The sequence below is a fragment of the Phocoena phocoena genome, chromosome 2 (assembly GCF_963924675.1).
Source record: "Phocoena phocoena chromosome 2, mPhoPho1.1, whole genome shotgun sequence".
NCBI lineage: Eukaryota > Metazoa > Chordata > Mammalia > Artiodactyla > Phocoenidae > Phocoena > Phocoena phocoena.
The window spans coordinates 54243861-54262969 of NC_089220.1; the positions used below are offsets into that span (position 1 = coordinate 54243861).

At 36.3% G+C, this 19109-nt stretch overlaps 1 protein-coding gene across 1 annotated transcript in view; it reads left to right on the forward strand.

Annotated features, from left to right (window-relative positions):
* MIS18BP1 (MIS18 binding protein 1) overlaps positions 1–18770 on the forward strand; it is a 54402-nt gene extending 35632 nt beyond the window's left edge. Inside the window, exons 9-14 of the mRNA XM_065871678.1 lie at positions 45–217; positions 6100–6260; positions 8278–8426; positions 13425–13512; positions 18428–18482; positions 18667–18770. Of these exons, the coding sequence (XP_065727750.1) occupies positions 45–217; positions 6100–6260; positions 8278–8426; positions 13425–13512; positions 18428–18482; positions 18667–18770 (730 nt within the window). The remainder of the gene's footprint in view (positions 1–44; positions 218–6099; positions 6261–8277; positions 8427–13424; positions 13513–18427; positions 18483–18666) is intronic.
* The last annotated feature ends 339 nt before the right edge of the window (positions 18771–19109 follow it).

Consider the following 19109-nt stretch of genomic DNA (forward strand, 5'->3'; position numbering starts at 1 on the left):
TGAGTTGAATTGCTTGTTCTTTAACTGTTTTTGGTCTTCGATAGTGCTTTTGCATCTCTTCCAAAGCACAAGCCTGGTTTCTGGTCAGAGGTGGCTATGGCTGTAGGTTCTCGATCTGCTCATGAATGCCAGAGGAAATACATGGAAGATCCCCGAGGAAAAAGATCTCAGAAACATGTCACCAAGAAAAAGCCAGTCAACCCCAAAGGTAACCTTTGTAGGAAATAGTTTTTTCCTAGTTCTCAATATCGATTTCTTTTTTTGAATTTTATTTATTTTTTTATACAGCAGGTTCTTATTAGTCATCCATTTTATACACATCAGTGTATACATGTCAATCCCAATCTCCCAATTCATCACACCACCACCCCCCTGACACTGCTTTCCCCCCTTGGTGTCCAACGTTTGTTCTCTACATCTGTGTCTCAATTTCTGCCCTGCAAACCGGTTCATCTGTACCATTTTTCTAGGTTACACATACGTGTGTTAATATGCGATATTTGTTTTTCTCTTTCTGACTTACTTCACTCTGTGTGACAGTCTGTAGATTCATCCACATCTCTACAAATGACCCAATTTCATTCCTTTTTATGGCTGAGTAATATTCCATTGTATATATGTACCACATCTTCATTAATCATTTGTCTGTCGAGGGGCATTTAGGTTGCTTCCATGACCTGGCTATTGTAAATAGTGCTGCAGTGAACATTGGGATGCATGCGTCTTTTTGAATTATGGTTTCCTCTGGGTAACCCAGTAGTGGGATTGCTGGGTCATGTGGTAATTCTATTTTTCGTTTTTTAAAATTTTTTAAGGAACCTCCATACTGTTCTCCATAGTGGCTGTGTCAATTTACATTCCCACCAACAGTGCAAGAGGGTTCCCTTTTCTCCACACCCTCTCCAGCATTTGTTTGTAGATTTTCTGATGATGACCATTCTAACTGGTGTGAGGTAATAACTCATTGTAGTTTTGATTTGCATTTCTCTAATAATTAGTGATGTTGAGGAGCTTTTCATGTGCTTCTTGGCCATCTGTATGTCTTCTTTGGAGAAATGTCTATTTAGGTCTTCTGCCCATTTTTGGATTGGGTTGTTTGTTTCTTTAATATTGAGCTGCATGAGCTGTTTATATATTTTGGGGGGTAATCCTTTGTCCGTTGATTCATTTGCAAATATATTTCCCATTCTGAGGGTTCTCTTTTCGTCTTGTTTGTAGTCTCCTTTACTTTGCAAAAGCTTTTAAGTTTCATTAGGTCCCATTTGTTTATTTTTGTTTTTATTTCCATTATTCTAAGAGGTGGATCAAAAACATCTTGCTGTGATTTATGTCAGAGAGTGTTCTTCCTATGTTTTCCTCTAAGAGTTTTATAGTGTCTAGTCTTATATTTACTTCTCTAATCTATTTTGAGTTTATTTTTATGTATGGTGTTAGGTAGTGTTCTAATTTCATTCTTTTACATGTAGCTGGCCAGTTTTCCCAGCACCACTTGTTGAAGAGGCTGTCTTTTCTCCATTGTATATCCTTTACCTCCTTTGTCATAGATTCGTTGACCATAGGTGCGTGGGTTTATCTCTGTGCTTTCTGTCCTGTTCCATTGATTTACATTTCTGTTTTTGTGCCCCTACCATATTGTCTTGATTACTGTAGCTTTGTAGTATAGTCTGAAGTCAGGGAGTCTGATTCCTCCAGCTCCGTTTGTTCCCCTCAAGACTGCTTTGGCTATTGGGGGTCTGTGCCTCCATACAAATTTTAAGATTTTTTTGTTGTAGTTCTGTGAAAAATGCCATTGGTAATCTGATAGGCATTGCATTGAATCTGTAGATTGCTTTGGGTAGTTAAGTCATTTTCACAATATTGATTCTTCCAATCCAAGAACATGCTGTATCTCTCCATTTGTTGGTATCATCTTTAATTTATTTCATCATTGTCTTATACTTTTCTGCATACAGGTCTTTTGTCTCCCTAACTAGGTTTATTCCTCGGTATTTTATTCTTTTTGTTGCAGTGGTAAATGGGAGTGTTTCCTTAATTTCTCTTTCAGATTTTTCATCATTAGTGTACGGGAATGCAAGAGATTTCTGTGTATTAATTTTGTATCCTGCAACTTTACCAAATTCATTGATTACCTCTAGTAGTTTTCTGGTGGCATCTTTAGGATTCTCTATGTATAGGATCATGTCATCTGCAAACAGTGACAGTTTTACTTCTTCTTTTCCAATCTGTATTCCTTTTATTTCTTTTTCTTCTCTGATGGCCGTGGCTAGGACTTCCAAAACTATGTTGAATAATAGTGGCGAGAGTGGACATCCTTGTCTTGTTCCTGATCTTAGAGGAAATGCTTTCAGTTTTTCACCATTGAGAATGATGTTTGCTGTGGGTTTGTCATATAGCCTTTATTATGTTGAGGTAGGTTCCCTCTATGCCCACTTTCTGGAGAGTTTTTATCATAAATTGGTGTTGAATTTTGTCAAAAGCTTTTTTTCTGCATCTATTGAGATGATCATATGGTTTTTATTCTTCAGTTTGTTAATATGGTGTATCACATTGATTTGCGTATATTGAAGAATCCTTGCATCCCTGGGATAAATCCCACTTGATCATGGTGTATGATCCTTTTAATGTGTTGTTGGATCCTGTTTGCTAGTATTTTGTTGAGGACGTTTGCATTTATATTCATCAGTGATATTGGTCTGTAATTTTCTTATTTTGTAGTATCTTTGTCTGGTTTTGGTATCAGGGTGATGGTGGCCTCATAGAATGAGTTTGGGAGTGTTCCTCCCTCTGCAATTTTTTGGAAGAGTCTGAGAAGGATGGGTGTTAGCTCTTCTCTAAATGTTTGATAGAATTCACCTGTGAAGCCATCTGGTCCTGGACTTTTGTTTGTTGGAAGATTTTTAATCACAGTTTCAATTTCATTACTTGTGATTGGTCTGTTCATATTTTCTGTTTCTTCCTGGTTTAGTCTTAGAAGGTTATACCTTTCTAAGAATTTGTCCATTTCTTCCAGGTGGTCCATTTTATTGACATAGAGTTGCTTGTAGTAGTCTCTTAGGATGCTTTATATTTCTGCAGTGTCTGTTGTAACTTCTCCTTTTTCATTTCTAGTTTTATTGATTTGAGTCCTCTCCTTTTTCTTGATGAGCCCAGCTAATGGTTTATCAATTTTGTTTATCTTCTCAAAGAACCAGCTTTTAGTTTTATTGATCTTTGTTGTTTTCTTTGTTTCTATTTCATTTATTTCTGCTCTGATCTTTATGATTTCTTTCCTTCTGCTAACTTTGGGTTTTGTTTGTTCTTCTTTCTCTGGTTCCTTTAGGTGTAAGGTTAGATTGTTTGAGATTTTTCTTGTTTCTTCAGGTAGGCTTGTATAGCTATAAACTTCCCTCTTAGAACTGCTTTTGCTGCATCCCATAGGTTTTGGATCATCGTGTTTTCATTATCATTTGTCTCTAGGTATTTTTTGATTTCCTCTTTGATTTCTTCAATGATCTCTTGGTTATTTAGTAACGTATTGTTTAGTCTCATCATGTGTTCGTGTTTTTTACATTTTTTTCCCTGTAATTGATTTCTAATCTCATAGCATTGTGGTCAGAAAAGATGCTTGATATGAGTTCAATTTTCTTAAATTTACTGAGGCCTGATTTGTGACCCAAAATGTGATCTGTCCTGGAGAATGTTCCATGCACACTTGAGAAGAAAGTGTAACCTGCTTTTGGATGGAATGTCCTATAAATGTCAATTAAATCTGTCTGGTCTATTGTGTTTTAAAGTTTGTATTTCCTTATTAATTTTCTGTTTGCATGATCTGTCCATTGGTGTAAGTGAGGTGTTAACATCCCCCACTATTATTGTGTCACTGTCGATTTCCTCTTTGAAAGCTGTTAGCAGTTGCCTTATGTATTGAGGTGCTCCTATGTTGGGTGCATATATATTTATAATTGTTATATCTTCTTCTTGGATTGATTCCTTGATCATTATGTAGTGTACTTCCTTGTCTCTTGTAACATTCTTTATTTTAAAGTCTGTTTTATCTGATATGAGTATTGCTACTTCAGCTTTCTTTTGATATCCATTTGCATGGAATATCTTTTTCTATCCCCTCACTTTCAGTCTGAATGTGTCCCTTGGTCTGAAGTGGGTCTCTTGTAGACAGCATATATATGGGTCTTGTTTTTGTATCCATTCAGCAAGCCTGTGTCTTTTGGTTGGAGCATTTAATGCATTCATGTTTAAGGTAATTATTGATATGTATGTTCCTATGACCATTTTCTTAATTGTTTTGGGTTTGTTTTTGTAGGTCCTTTTCTTCTCTTGTGTTTCCTGCCTAGAGAAGTTCCTTTAGCATTTGTTGTAGAGCTGGTTTGGTGGTGTTGAATTCTCTTAGCTTTGGCTTGTCTGTAAAGCTTTTGATTTCTCCATCAAATCTGAATGAGATCCTTGCCCGGTAGAGTAATCTTGGTTGTAGGTTCTTCCCTTTCATCACTTTAAGTATATCATGCCACTCCCTTCTGGCTTGTAGAGTTTCTGCTGAGAAATCAGCTGTTAACCTTATGGGTGTTCCCTTTTATGTTATTTGTAGTTTTTCCCTTGCTGTATTCAATTCTTCTTTGTCTTTAATTTTTGCCAATTTGATTACTTTGTGTCTCGGCGTGTTTCTCCTTGGGTTTATCCTGTATGGGACTCTCTCCACTTCCTGGACTTGGGTGGCTATTTCCTTTCCCATGTTAGGGAAGTTTTCGACTGTAATCTCTTCAAATATTTTCTTGGGTCCTCTCTTTCTCTCTCCTTCTGGGATCCCTATAATTTCCAATGTTGTTGGCGTTTAATGTTGTCCCACAGGTCTCTTAGGCTGTCTTCATTTTTCCTCATGCTTTTTTCTTTATTCTGTTCCATGACAGTGAATTCCACCATTCTGTCTGCCAGGTCACTTATCCGTTCTTCTGCCTCAGTTATTCTGCTATTGATTCCTTTTAGTGTATTTTTCATTTCAGTTATTGTGTTGTTCATCTCTGTTTGTTTGTTCTTTAATTCTTCTAGATCTTTGTTAAACATTTCTTGCGTCTTCTACATCTTTGCCTCCATTCTTTTTCCAAGGTACTGGATCATCTTCAATATCATTTTTCTGAATTCTTTTTCTGGAAGGTTGCCTATCTCCACTTCATTTAGTTGTTTTTCTAAGGTTTTATCTTGTTCCTTCATCTGGTACATAGCCTTCTGCCTTTTCATCTTGTCTATCTGTGAATGTGGTTTTTGTTCCACAGGCTGCAGGATTGTAGTTCTTGCTTCTCCTGTCTGCCCTCTGGTGGATGAGGCTATCTAAAAGGCTTATGCAAGTTTCCTGATCAGTATCAATTTCTGATCACTCATTAGATGTATTTTCTATTTATCCATGTGTTTTATTATAGGTATTTTTTGTTGTTTTTAAAATTTTAAAGCTAGGAAGAACTCCAAGGATCATCTGTTTAATTTTTAAGTCTGACCTAGCTACTTACTTACATCAATAGTAGCCTTAGCAGCCTTGTGCTTTGAGTTTGTTCTAGGAAATCTGCAGTTGGATCCAGAGATTTCAATAACTGGATTATTGTTCTAAGGGTCTAAGTTAATTTGAGGCCACTTGGGTAGGGCCCCCTAGTAATTCATAAGAAAACTCAGAATAAATTTAGTTTTTATAGTCCCTAGTTGTACACACTCCTGGCCAGGGTTTCTGCCAGAGAAGTCCTATACCAGGCTTTAGGGAATATTCAGTATCCCTGTCCTAATTCAATAAGGTTTATATTTTAGCAAAATCAATAAGTTAGGTAGTCAGCGAGAGAAGTGTGAGAGGTAACCTTTCTCACAGGTAAAGAACCTTTTCAACCTCACGCTACCTAATCCTAATATAATTTCTTCCTGAGTAGTCTTGTAATCTAATCACATTGCACAGATCCCAGTGTAGAAAGAATCATTTGTTATATTAGAGGCTTGGAAATATCAACAACAGAGACTGAGTTTATTTAATGTAAATACACAATTCAGAATTTGCAAAGGTTGTTCACTTTATAGAGCAGTTAGTATAAATGACTAAATCCTTATCAAAATGTTTTGCTGACTCTTAAGGCAAGATCAGTGATTCTGATAAGAAGCAAACTATTAAGATAACTGCCAAAGTGGGAACTCTTAAAAGGAAGCAGCAGATGAGGGATTTTCTGGAACAGTTGCCAAAAGATGACCATGATGATTTTTTCAGTACAACACCTTTGCAGCATCAAAGAGTACTGGTAAGCATCTTAAATGTATGAAATCATTGTTTTCTTTATACTGACTTTTATATCTTTCATTTTATGTATGGTTAGTGTTCATCCCTAATATTTAGGCCAAGGATTGATAGCCCTCACTGATATGCCAAAGTATAGTATAGTAAAGTATAGTATAGTATAAGAAGCATTCTGATGCCATTCTCATCAGTGGCCAGAGTCTCCCCTTCAGTGGGGTTCAGAAGTAATGGTTGTAGAACCAAATAGAAAATCCAGAGATAGACCAAACATATATATTTAAAATTCATATGCAGTGAGGCAAACTTAAAAAGGGGGGGTGATAAGAAAAGATTATTACCTACTGCATAGTAAATTGGGAGGAGGGAATAAGTGACAGCATAAGATTGACAGATTTGAATGTATACAAGAATTTTTGTAGTATGAAAAATCACAAAACTAAAAACTTCAGTGACTGGGATAAAATATTTGCAACAGATAAAGACAATAATATGTATAATATGAAGAACTCATTCAGATGTTACTGGAATAATAAAAAGTATCAAGCTCACAGGAAAAAAGTAGGCAAGAAAAATTTAAAAGGCTGAATGAACACTTAGGGGCATTTTAACTAGCTATCAAAGGAAAACAAAGTAAATTATATACCTTCTAAATTACAGAATCTTTTAAAAAAATAAGTTAAAATATTCACTAACAAAAAGCAGTAGGCATGTTGATATAGTCATATGTCAGTGTATACATAATTGAATCTTATCTTTTGGAAAGCATATGAGAGCCATAAAGATTATATCTATTCATGGGAGTTTATCCTAAGAAATTCAAAAGAAGGCAAAAACCTTCACAGAGATACTCCTTGTACATTTATCTTCACAGCAAAAAGCTGAAAACAATCTGTATATCCAGTAAGGATGTACTTCATAAACACAGTTAAATATAGTGCAAATATTAAGTGCAAATCTGAGACTTTGTAGACTCTAAATATAAAATGTTAAGAGTATTAAGATTAAAGTAATGCAAAAATGGATGTATATAGACAACTGGACTATTAAGCATAAAAACTGAGATTTGTTTTAGTGAGCTACACTTAAGGGTAATTTTTTCATCTACCCATTTCACAATGTGGTTAAATCATCTCCAATTTTAAAAGGCTACACAGTGCTTTAAGAATTTAGTAATAACATCATTATCTGGGCTCTCTTTTTGCCTACACAGGTTATGAAGGAAGGTATTTTAAGGGAGCCATCTGAGAATCATACTGTGTTCTTTGCACAAAAACCATGATCCCTTAGGCATCGTACCCTTTATATTATTCCCCCATCATTTCAGGTTCTATATTTGTTTTGGCCTAAATGCAACAGTAGCAACATTTTGAAAGCAATAGAAATAGAAAGCAGTGAATTAGTTAATTTTCTGTGGCAGAAGTCCACTGTTTCTAAGGTTTTAATATAAAGGTAAGTAAAATCTTAATTAAGGATTGAATTGCTGTTTATTGGAAATATATGCACACAAAAAGTTTAATACTGCTTGACTGTCTATTTAGTACCAAGCATAATAGTAAATCAATTACAGTTTTGTTTTGTTCTGTCTACACAGAGGTCAGCATACTTGGTGCATAGGCCAAATCTGGCATATCACCTTTTTTTGTAAACAATATTTTATTGTAACACAGACATGTTAGCTATGGCTGCTTTCCTGCTTCAACAGCAGAGCTGAGTAGTTGGAATAGAGACTGTATGGACCACAAAACCCTAAAATATTTTCTGTCTAACTCTTTACAGAAAACATTTGCTGACCCTGGTCTACACAGTGCTAGAAATGTGTGTCCATTATCTCTGTTTTACACAACAGAAACTAAGTTTTTTAGAGGCCAAGCCTCTGTTCTCTACCTACTAATATTTTTAGTTACTCAGTTGTGAAATTATAAGACAGAAAACAACTTATCATCCCCCCAAAAAAACAATTTGTGATAATGAGGAATTCCGTTTTTAGGAGTGGCTGTCAGTAATATATATTTGCTTTCTAGTTACCAAGTTTCCGGGACAGTCAAGAAGAGGATGATATTCTGCCAAATATGGACAGAAATCCAACAACTCCATCATCGGTTATCTTTCCACTGGCAAAAACTCCTCAGTGTCAGCATGTCAGTCCTGGCATGCTAGCCTCTATAAATAGGTAAGTATTTGTGCATATGATACTGTAATTCTCTGCATCAACTTTTAATATTCCATGAGTTGAAGAGAGTAGATGTCAGTAATGAAAGGAGTCATCATTATTTTTAAAAACTCATGAAAGAATAGTTCCTAGAAGTCAAGGATGGACAGTTTCCACAAGGAGGGATGTTATTCAATAGTGTCAGTACACAAGTGACACTTTACATTAGATTCCAAATGGGTCAAAGTTTTGCTTGTAAAGAATTAAACTATAAAATATACCTTAAAAACACCTTAGAGAATTATTTTATAACCTCAGAAGAACCAGAAGCCACTAACAAAAAGTATGATAAAGTCAACCATACAGAAAATAAAACATTTTACCTGGTACCAACCACCATAAACAATCAAAAGACAAATGACAGTCTGAGAAAAGAATCTGTGGAACTCATCACAAGAAAAAGGCTAATTTCTCTGTTATAACACTCCTACAAATAAACAAGAAAAGGAAAGCCATTCTCATGCATTACTAGTGAGAAGGTAAATTAGTTCAGTCTCTGCAGGCAGTAATTTGTTGATATCTATCAAAATTATAAATGCATATGCTCTTTGACTTAGCAGTCCCACTTCAAGAATTGTGAATGTGGGCTTCCCTGGTGGCGCAGTGGTTGAGAGTCCGCCTGCCAATGCGGGGGACGTGGGTTCGTGCCCCGGTCCGGGAGGATCCCACGTGCCGCGGAGCGGCTGGGCCCGTGAGCCATGGCCGCTGGGCCTGCGCGTCCGGAGCCTGTGCTCCGCGGCGGGAGAGGCCACAGCATTGAGAGGCCCGCGTAACGCAAAAAAAAAAAAAAAAAAAAAAAAAAAAGAATTGTGAATGTACAACTAATTCATTGCAGTATTGTTTATAATAACAAAAGACTGGAAACAAATGTCTATCAATTAGGGACTAATCAAATAAATTCTGATATATTATGTAGCCATAGACATTAATGAAGAAATTCTTTATGTACTTATGGTAAAATGTCCAAGATATATTAAATGCAAAAAGTTAGATGTGGTTAATTATGTGTTACAATTTGTGTAAATTGGGACTGTGTATATACTTGTGATTGCTTTTATGTGATTAAATATAAAACAATTGCTTTTATGTGATTTAAATATATTGCTTTTATGTGATTAAAATCACATAATTACTTTTATGTGATTAAATATCTCTGAAGGGATACATAAGCAACTGAAAACATTGGTGATCCTTAGGGAGAAGAACTAAGATAGCTTGGGACAAATAAGAGGAATACTTTTTTGAATTTCACACGATTTGAATATAAGCATTATTTTTAATATAAATAAATAAAATTAAGAAAACATATGGGTGGCCAACAGTCATATAACACAGAGAAAAAAATGGAAAATGGTAAAAATGAGGCCTGAAAATAGGCTATTCATTCGGCAATTAAGCAGGCCAGTGCTGATCTTAAGAGCAATTTCCATGGGGTGTGAGAGATAGAAGCCAGATGATCATGACTGAAAAAAATAAAAAAGCACTTAGTACTCTCATGAAGCTTAGTGAAATTTTAATTTGCATTTATTCAGCAAAAACATAATTTTTCCCTAGCAATCCACAAATTATTTTTAATTTAGTATTTAGTGCAGGTGAAAGTATATTGAGCATATAATTTTTTTAATTTTTTAAAATTTATTTTATTAAAGTATAGTTGATTTACAATGTTAATTTCTACTGTATAGCAAAGTGATTCAGTTATACATATATATATTCTTTTTCACATTCTTTTCCATTATGGTTTATCACAGGATATTGAATATAGTTCCCGGTGCTATACAGTAGGACTTTGTTGTTTATCCATTCTATATATAATAGTTTGCATCTGCTAATCCCAAACTCCCAATCCATCTCTCCTGCACCCCCTCTCCCCTTTGGCAACCACAAGTCTGTTTTCTATGTCTGTGAGTCTGTTTCTGTTTGGTAGATAGGTTCATTTGTGTCATATTTTAGATTCCACATATAAGTGATATCATATGGTATTTGTCTTTCTCTTTCTGACTTAACTCCACTCTGTATGACAGTCTCTAGGTCCATCCATATTTCTGCAGATGGCATTATTTCATTCTTTTTCATGGCTGAGTAGTGTTCCATTGTGTATATGTACCATATCTTCATCATTCATCTGTTGATGGACATTTAGGGTTACTTCCATGTCTTGGCTATTGTGAATAATACTGCAATGAACACAGGGGTGCATGTTATCTTTTTGAATTATAGTTTTGTCTGGGTATATGCCCAGGAGTGGGATTGCTGGATCATATGGCAACTCTATTTTTAGTTTCTTGAGGAACCTCCATACTGTTCTCCATAGTGGCTGCACCAGTTTACATTCCCACCAACAGTGCAAGAGGGTTCCCTTTTCTCCAAACCCTCTTCAGCGTTTATTGTTTGTAGATTTTTTGATGATGGCCATTCTGACTGGTGTGAGGTGATACCTCACTGTAGTTTTGATTTGCATTTCTCTAATAATTAGTGATGTTGAGCATCTTTTCATGTGTTTGTTGGCCATCTATATGTCTTCCTTGGAGAAATGTCTATTTAGGTCTTCTGCCCATTTTTCGATTGGGTTGTTTGTTTTTGTGTGGTTGAGTTGTATGAGCTGTTTGTATATTTTGGAAATTAAGCCCTTGTTGGTCACATCATTTGCAAATATTTTCTCCCAGTCTGTAGGCTGTCTTTTCGTTTTGTTTATGGTTCCCTTTGCTCTACAAAAGCTTGTAAGTTTGATTAAGTCCCATTTATTTATTTTTGGCTTTTATTTCTATTGTTTTGGGAGACTGATCTAAGAAAACATTGGTATCATTTATGTCAATGTTTTTGCCTATGTTCTCTTCTAGTTTTATGGTGTTATGTCTTATATTTAAGAGTTTAAGCCATATCGAGTTTACTTTTGTGTATGGTGTGAGGGTGTGTTCTAACTTCATTGATTTACATGTAGCTGTCCAACTTTCTCAAAACCACTTGCTGAAGAGACTTTTTTCCATTGTATATTCTTGCCTCCTTTGTTGAAGATTAATTGACCAGAGGTGTGTGGGTTTATTTCTGGGAAGCATAAAATTTTGGACACAGTTTTTGGTAAGCACTTTGGCCAAATCATTAGCTTTAAAATAGTCATGCCTTTGGCCCTTGAATTTTATTTCTGAGGAAATATGAGGTTTGGGCAAGTATATATGCACATTTGTATGAACAGAGATGTTCACCACAAAACAATACTGAAAATTTGGAAATGACCTAAATGTCCAACAGTAAGGAAAGTCAAGAAATGAGGATTTGTTGGACTTCCCTGGTGGCGCAGTGGTTAAGAATCTGCCTGCCAATGCAGGGGACACGGGTTCGAGCCCTGACCCGGGAAGATCCCACATGCCGTGGAGCAACTAAGCCTGTGTGCCACAACTACTGAGCCCATGCTCTAGAGCCCGCGAGCCGCAACTAGTGAAGCCTGCGCGCCTACAGCCCCTGCTCCGCAACAGGAGAAGCCACCGCAATGAGAAGCCCGTGCACCCCAACAAAAAGTACCCCGCTCACCACAACTAGAGAAAGCCGGCATGCAGCAACGAAGACCCAACGCAGCCAAAAATAAAAAAATAAATTTTAAAAACAAAGAAATTAGGATTTGTCCATATAATAGAATAATATATAACAATTTAAAATGATGCCTTCAGGAATTTTTAATGACATAATGTTCAGTGGATAATTTTTAAAAGCTAAGAAATAAAACTACATACAGTATGATCCCAGTTTACATAACATGTATTCATAAGAGAAAGGAAATTTCTTGACCAAAAATATCACCAGCCATTATCTCTATATTGTAGAATTACACTGATACAGGTTATCACGTTATTTTTTTATATGTATCACTTTTACAATTAAGGAAAATGGCTTTTTTTTTCTTACAGAGCATATGGTGGGCTCATTTATACCAAGAATATATTTCCTAAAACTTCTTTATTTTTAAAATATGAGTTTCCTAGACCTCTTCAATCTCTTGACTTCACCAACTCTAGCAGTTAGTTTCCTTCTCATAACAATATTAAGTAACAAAACAGTTTTTTTTATTAATCCCCAAGTCTCTGGTTTGTTCAGGACAACAGACCCATGAGATGCTGATCCTGAACCATTGGCTAGGCTTATTCACCTGCTATGCAGGAGAGTTTGTGGTTCACATTAATATCTTAATATGTCACACATTTACACATTTCTACACGTCATACCTTTAAGGTTGCTCCCAAATAGTCATAAAGGAAAGGATAGTCAATCATATAGGATCTTGAAGCCAAAAGAGAGAATTAGAATTGGTGTTCAGCTGGATTTACTGTCATAAGTAATTGTTGGGGAAATTGAGAACGACATTACATGTGGCTTCAGTTTTCATCTGTAAATTATGAATCAAGCTTATTTGCAAAGAATGAGAAGGGAGAGAGGTAAGGTAAAAAGAAATGAAAAAAAAAGTCTTAGTTGGTGTGGGGGATATAAGAAAGATGTAACTATGTAGAAATAAAAGGCTTATGAGCTGAACTGAAGACTAAACACAGTTGGAAGCCATAAATTAATTGAGGGCTTTCATCACCAGACTTATCCTTAAAATGATCAACTTTTAAGATTCAATCTGGAGAGGGAAGGAAGACATGAATAAGAGAAAGGAGTGAAAGGTATAACAAAAGCGAATCAAGGGACAAGAAGTCTCTGAGTTTTAGAAAAGACAGGCAGCAAGATAGAGATTGGAAAGAGCACAAATGGGACAAAAGACAATGGGTAAACCATCATTTCCCAAAACAGTCTTAGATTGAAGTATTTTGTCTATTTCCATTGGTACATGATTGCCTTTTTAAAAATAGAAAAGAAAAAGTACTTTTAAAATATTGAAACATTTTAAATTCATTTTGTCAGTTGCTGTTCAATCTGTGGATAAAAGTATGGTAGTTAATGTTGACCTGTTATTTTATATTTAAACAGGGCTGACTGTGATAAATATGTTTTTCGTATGCAAAAAACCCATAAAAGTAAAGGTGGCACTGTCTGGGGCAATATCAAGAAAAAAACAGTAAGTATTTTTATTCACCATTCATTTATTCAACACATACCTATTGAACAACTATAATATATGGCAAATTGTTGTAGTTATGTTATATAATAGTCCCTGCCTTCAAGTTGCTTACAGCCTAATACAAGTAAATTATGAGGCTATGAGTGAGGTAAGTACCTAAGTGCTGTAGGATTATGGATGGCAGCTCATAGACTGAAGCATTTGAGCAAGGTGAGAATTTTCATTTGAGGAGTCTGGCAGGGTTGAAAGAACACATATAGGTTAGAGACATTTCACACAAAACAAAAGCATATCTATTCAATGATTGGGGAATAATCCACACTAATTGAGTTGTGATTGTCATAGAATAAGAAATTTCATTAAATCCTCTGCAGGTTCAAAATGGTTTCAAATTTTTTCAGATTCAGCTACTTGATTTTATGTGTGTGTGTGTATGTCAATAACAGAAAAAATTTTAACTCAAAATCTAATTACAGAAAAAATTTTAACTCAAAATTGCCTTACAGTGATCTGTATCCCTTTGAGAAAAGATTAGGAGAATCCTCTTGAATTATTTTTAAATTTTTAATTTCTGATTTTAATCTGAATAATTTATATCCAGATAAAACTATAAGTATTCTGGAAAAGCTAATTCACCTCAAATTTCCTCAAAGTAAATAGCCATTCTTAGAGAATGATAATTTCTGGATGGAGGTAAAATGGGAGACTACCTTATTCCCTGAGGGTATATTCCTTCTGACCAGGTTATGGCCATCTTTCTCCCCCACCCACACTGAAATATTTATATTGCACACCTGCTATAGTTCCTCTCAGAGAGTCTCTAAACTTAACATTAGGATTACCTAATCAGACCTAATCTTTGTAGGCTTTATTTGTCCACAGGAAATGGTAGATACCTCTGGGAACCTTGGTTTAAAATCAGTCTGGAGACTAAATTCTTCAAAAGAAACCTCTACTCCATAATTGAAGGTGTGGGCAGACGCCCTCTCAGTGTTTCTCAGATTTTCTTTTTCCAGTCCACTCCTTACAAGAATGAAATTTTGGTTTCATTTGTAGCCAGTGAGTATGTGAGGATAGAAAGAACAAAGGATTTAGTATTAAAACTTCTGATTTCAAGGTCTGACTCCATACCAGCTTTATGACAAGGCAAGCTACTTGAGCTTTCTAATCTCATTTTATTCATATGTGGTATGAAGTGGGGATCATGATGATATTGTATCATTTAGGATCTCTGTTGCCTTATTGATTTTCTGTCTCGAAGATATGTCCATTGATGTGAGTGAGGTGTTAAAGTCTCTTACTATTATTGTATTCCCATCAGTTTCTCTCTTTATATCTGTTAGTATTTGTTTTATGTCTCTGGGTGCTTCTATATTGGGTGCATATATATTGACAAGTGTAATATCCTCTTCTTGTATTTATCATTTTATAGTGTCCTTCTTTATCTTTCTTTGTTTTAAAGTCTGTTTTGTCTGATAATGAGTATTGCGGCCTCTGCTTTCTTCTCATTCCCGTTTCCATGAAATATCTTTTTCCATCCCCTCACTTTCAATCTATGTGTGTTCTTTGCCCTAAAGTGGGTCTCTTTGTAGGCAGCATATTGTAAGTTCTTGGTTTTTTATCCGATCTGCCACTCTGTGTCTTTTTATTGGAACATTTAGTGCATTGACATTTAAGGTAATTATTGATAGATATGAATTTATTGCTGTTTAAACCTTGTTTTTCCATTGATTTTATATTTCTTCTTTGTCCCTTTTTCTTTTTCTTTTTGCAGTTTGATGGTTTTCTTTATCCTTGTGTTCTTTTTGGTTTTTGTGCATCTATTGTATGTTTTTGATTTGTGGTTACTCTGTTTTTCAAGTATGTTAACCCCTTCCTATATCTACTTGCTTTAGACTGGTAGTCATATAGGCTCAAACACATTCTAGAAAAAAAAAATGTACATTTTCTTACTCTCCTCCCCAACATTTTTATTATTTTGATGTCTTCTTTTACATCTTCATGTTAATCCTTTTGCTGTTCATTGTGGTTATCATCACTTTCACAGAAATTTTTTGATTTTTTTTTTTTCAGTCTGTGTCCTGGCTTATTTAATTGATTTACTTTCCAATTGTGATTTTCTCTTTCCTATAGATTCTTGCTTCTTTTCTATTTAGAGAAGACCTTTTAGGATAGGTCTTCCTTTAGGATAGGTGTACTCTTAGTTTTTGCTTGTCTGAGCAATTCTTTATCTCTCCTTCTATTCTAAATGATAATCTTGCTGGGTAGAGTATCCTTGGTTGCAGGGGTTTCCCTTTCAGGACTTTATATCCTGCCATTCCCTTCTGGCCTGCAGTGTTTATGTAGAGAAATCAGCTGATTGCCTTATGAGGGTTTCCTTATAATTAAATCTTTGTTTTTCTCTTGCTGCCTTTAGAATCCTCTAACTTTTGCCATTTTAATTGTCTTGGTGTAGGTCTGTTTGGGTTCATCTTGTTTGGGACCCTCTGTGCTTCCTGTACCTGGATATCTGTTTCCTTCTTTAAGTTTGGGAAGTTTTCCACCATAATTTCTTCAGATACATTTCAATCCCCTTTTTTCTTTCTTCTCCTTCTGGGATCCCTATTATGTGTAGATTGGCATGCTTTATATTATCCCATAGGTCTCTTCTGTTGGTTTCATTTTTCTTTTCATTTGGCTCTCTGCTGTTCTAATTGGGTGATTTCTCTTATTCTTTCATATCACTTCTTTGTTCCTCTGCATTATTCATTCTGTTATTCATTGCCTTTAGCTCAGCTTTCATCTCGGCAAATAAGTTTTGCAATTCTTAGTTCCTCTTTATAGTTTCTAGTTTCTTTTTACAGTAATCTTCATTTCTATCAATAGCCCTTAATTCCTTCAGTATTTTCATTATTTCCTTTCTGAACTCAGTGTCTATTAGACTGAAGAGGTCTGTTTTGTTCTTTCAGGAGAATTCTCTTGATCTTTTAATTGGGAGTGGTTCCACTACTTCTTCATTTTACTTTTATTTCTCTGACTCTGTGAGCTTAGGAGAAATAATTATTTACTGTGGCCTTGAAGGGCTGTTTTTATGTGGGAGCATCCCTTTGTAGCCTGCATAAGTCTAATATTTTTGGTGCATGGGCTGTTTCTAGTAGGGATGCCTGCTGCATTTTCCTTCAGTGTGTGCTGGCCGGGGTCCCTTTCATAGGGGGTATGACTCGTGTGGTGACTAGAGCCTGCACTGGATATTGAGCAGGGTCTCTTCTTTGCTCTCTGGTTGTCACAGCCCTGTTGGGGGCAGCATCTGCTCCCCAGTTGTTGGAATAGAAGCCCCTAGATCCGTTTCTGAGCTGCAGTGTGAGGTAGGTGAAACTGGAGCTCTCCCACTGAGAGAAGAGCCACTGAATATTCCATTGCTCGAGCTGTCCACTGGGGGGTACGCTCTGTGTGTCACCTGTGCAAGCCCACAAAGTACACTGTCACTGGCACTGCCCTTGGCCCCGCCTCCACCGTGGGAATGCAGGTAGTCGGCTGTGGTGTCCCTCAGACACTGTGTTCACAAAGCTGCCAGCGCAGATCCACTAAAGTTAGGTACCAGGACCACAACAGTCACATACCTGGACCCACCATGGGAGCTATGGAAGCAGCCCAGACCCCAGCCCTGCCTCTGCGTGCAGTCACACACAAAGCCTACAGCTGCGAGGCTAGTCCCATCCCAGCCACAGGAGCACCCATTGTCCTGCTCCCAGAGCCCAAGAAAGAGGATGCTATGGCAGGCCCCGCCCCTCTCTTCCTTCATGCACCCCACCCCTTAGCAACAGTGATTGGCTTCTGTGGCGGCCTGGGCTTCTTCCACATACACCCTCGGTTGAGGCCCTATAACTACTCTCCAGCCCCTTCAGGCTGTCTCCATTTAGCCAACCCCAGTATTCTCCCCGTGTCCTCTGAAGCCCAAGTTTCAGCACCCAGTCATCCCATTGTTCCCTCCCCCCACCACACACACACACACACACACACACACACACGTGCGACCATCTCAGGCTGGGGATTGCAGTGAGGTAGCACAGATCCTCTGTGCTAGTCTCTGTCTGTTCTGCCTGCCACCAGCTGGCTTCTGTGCTCTCCCTTTCTGTCCCAGCTGATCTTCCCACCAGTTAAGAGGTTCCCCAGGGTGCGGGAACGTTTCCCCTTTTCCAGCTCCCTCCCAGTGCCGCAGGTCTCATCCCAATTCCTTTATTTTTTCTTTCATCCTACTGGGTTATATGGAGATATTTCTTGCACTTCTGGGTGTCTGATATCTTTTGTCAGTGTTCAGTAAGCTATCCTGAGAAAATGTTCCCCATGTAGATGTATTTTTGATATATTTGTGGGAAGAGGTGAGTTTCATGTCCTTCCGTTCTCCCATCTTGGTTCCTCCTTTTGATCATGATGATACTGGTTTATCTCATTGAATGATTTTTGAGGGCTAAATGTTGTAATAGTGTTTTGACTCATTTCACAGGAAAAAATACATTTCCATGGCAATCTATGAACACGAGTTTGTATATCTAAAGTTTCTTTCAATAATATTTATCCTTAGTACAGTGGGTATACTCTGTCATATTTTCTTTTCTGGTCTATTCATTTTCATTTTTTAAAGATAGCCATGGCCAGTAGTTTAAAAAGCACTGATGTATATATAAACATGCATTATATACTTAAAACTTGCCATATAAATTATTATTTTAGCCAAGAATTTACAGAGAATTCAAATTTTGCTAGTGTAATGGAATAAGTACTCAGTAGATTTTGGCAACTTTCAGAGGCTATCCTTTAATCACTGTAGCATTAGTTTGTAATGTTTTATTGGGATAAATCATGCTGAATTTTGTCTACATGTGAAGCAGGCTTCAGAGGAGGCATCACTTAGCTAATATGAACTCTCTTGTAGATTGAAAGTGATTTTTCAACTCCACCATCAAGAAGAAAAACCCCATTTAAAAAAGGTAATATACTTACATCTTTCTTTTGTAGCTCTGTCCTATTATAGGGTAGTCTCTTTATTAACATAGTATTAAAATTAATTGCTCACAAGTGGGCAGATCTACCAGTTGGTTTCCTGTTATTTTCAATTTCATTGAAATTGTTTTTAGAAATATATTAATCTTTTTATTAAACTTCTCTTTACAGAATTAGCAGAAAACTCTGGTATTGGAAAACTTTTCACTAATGCTATGGAGTCTTTAGAGGAAGAAGAGAAAGATTCTTATTTTTCGAACTCTGATTCTGCATAGTAAAAATGAGAATACTTCCAGGATGTTTATCAAGAAGCAGATAGTGTATCTGTATCTTCATTTGAAGGATGTTTTTTTTTTTTTTATAATGTAGCTTCATATGAAATTGCAGACTCTTTTTCATAGGTTTCATGTGTTATATATAGATGTCTCTCATAAGCATCTTAGTCTGTTTACTTTAAGAAAATCATGTTCCATACAGGTTTTTTTAGAAGCATTCAAGAAAATGTTGCTATCCTTAAGGGGAGAGGTGGGGGAGAATTAAAAAATAGATTGTATTGGTAGCTACTGAGTTCATGAAAACTTTAGGTTACCAGTTGTCACCACTTGGTATAAAAG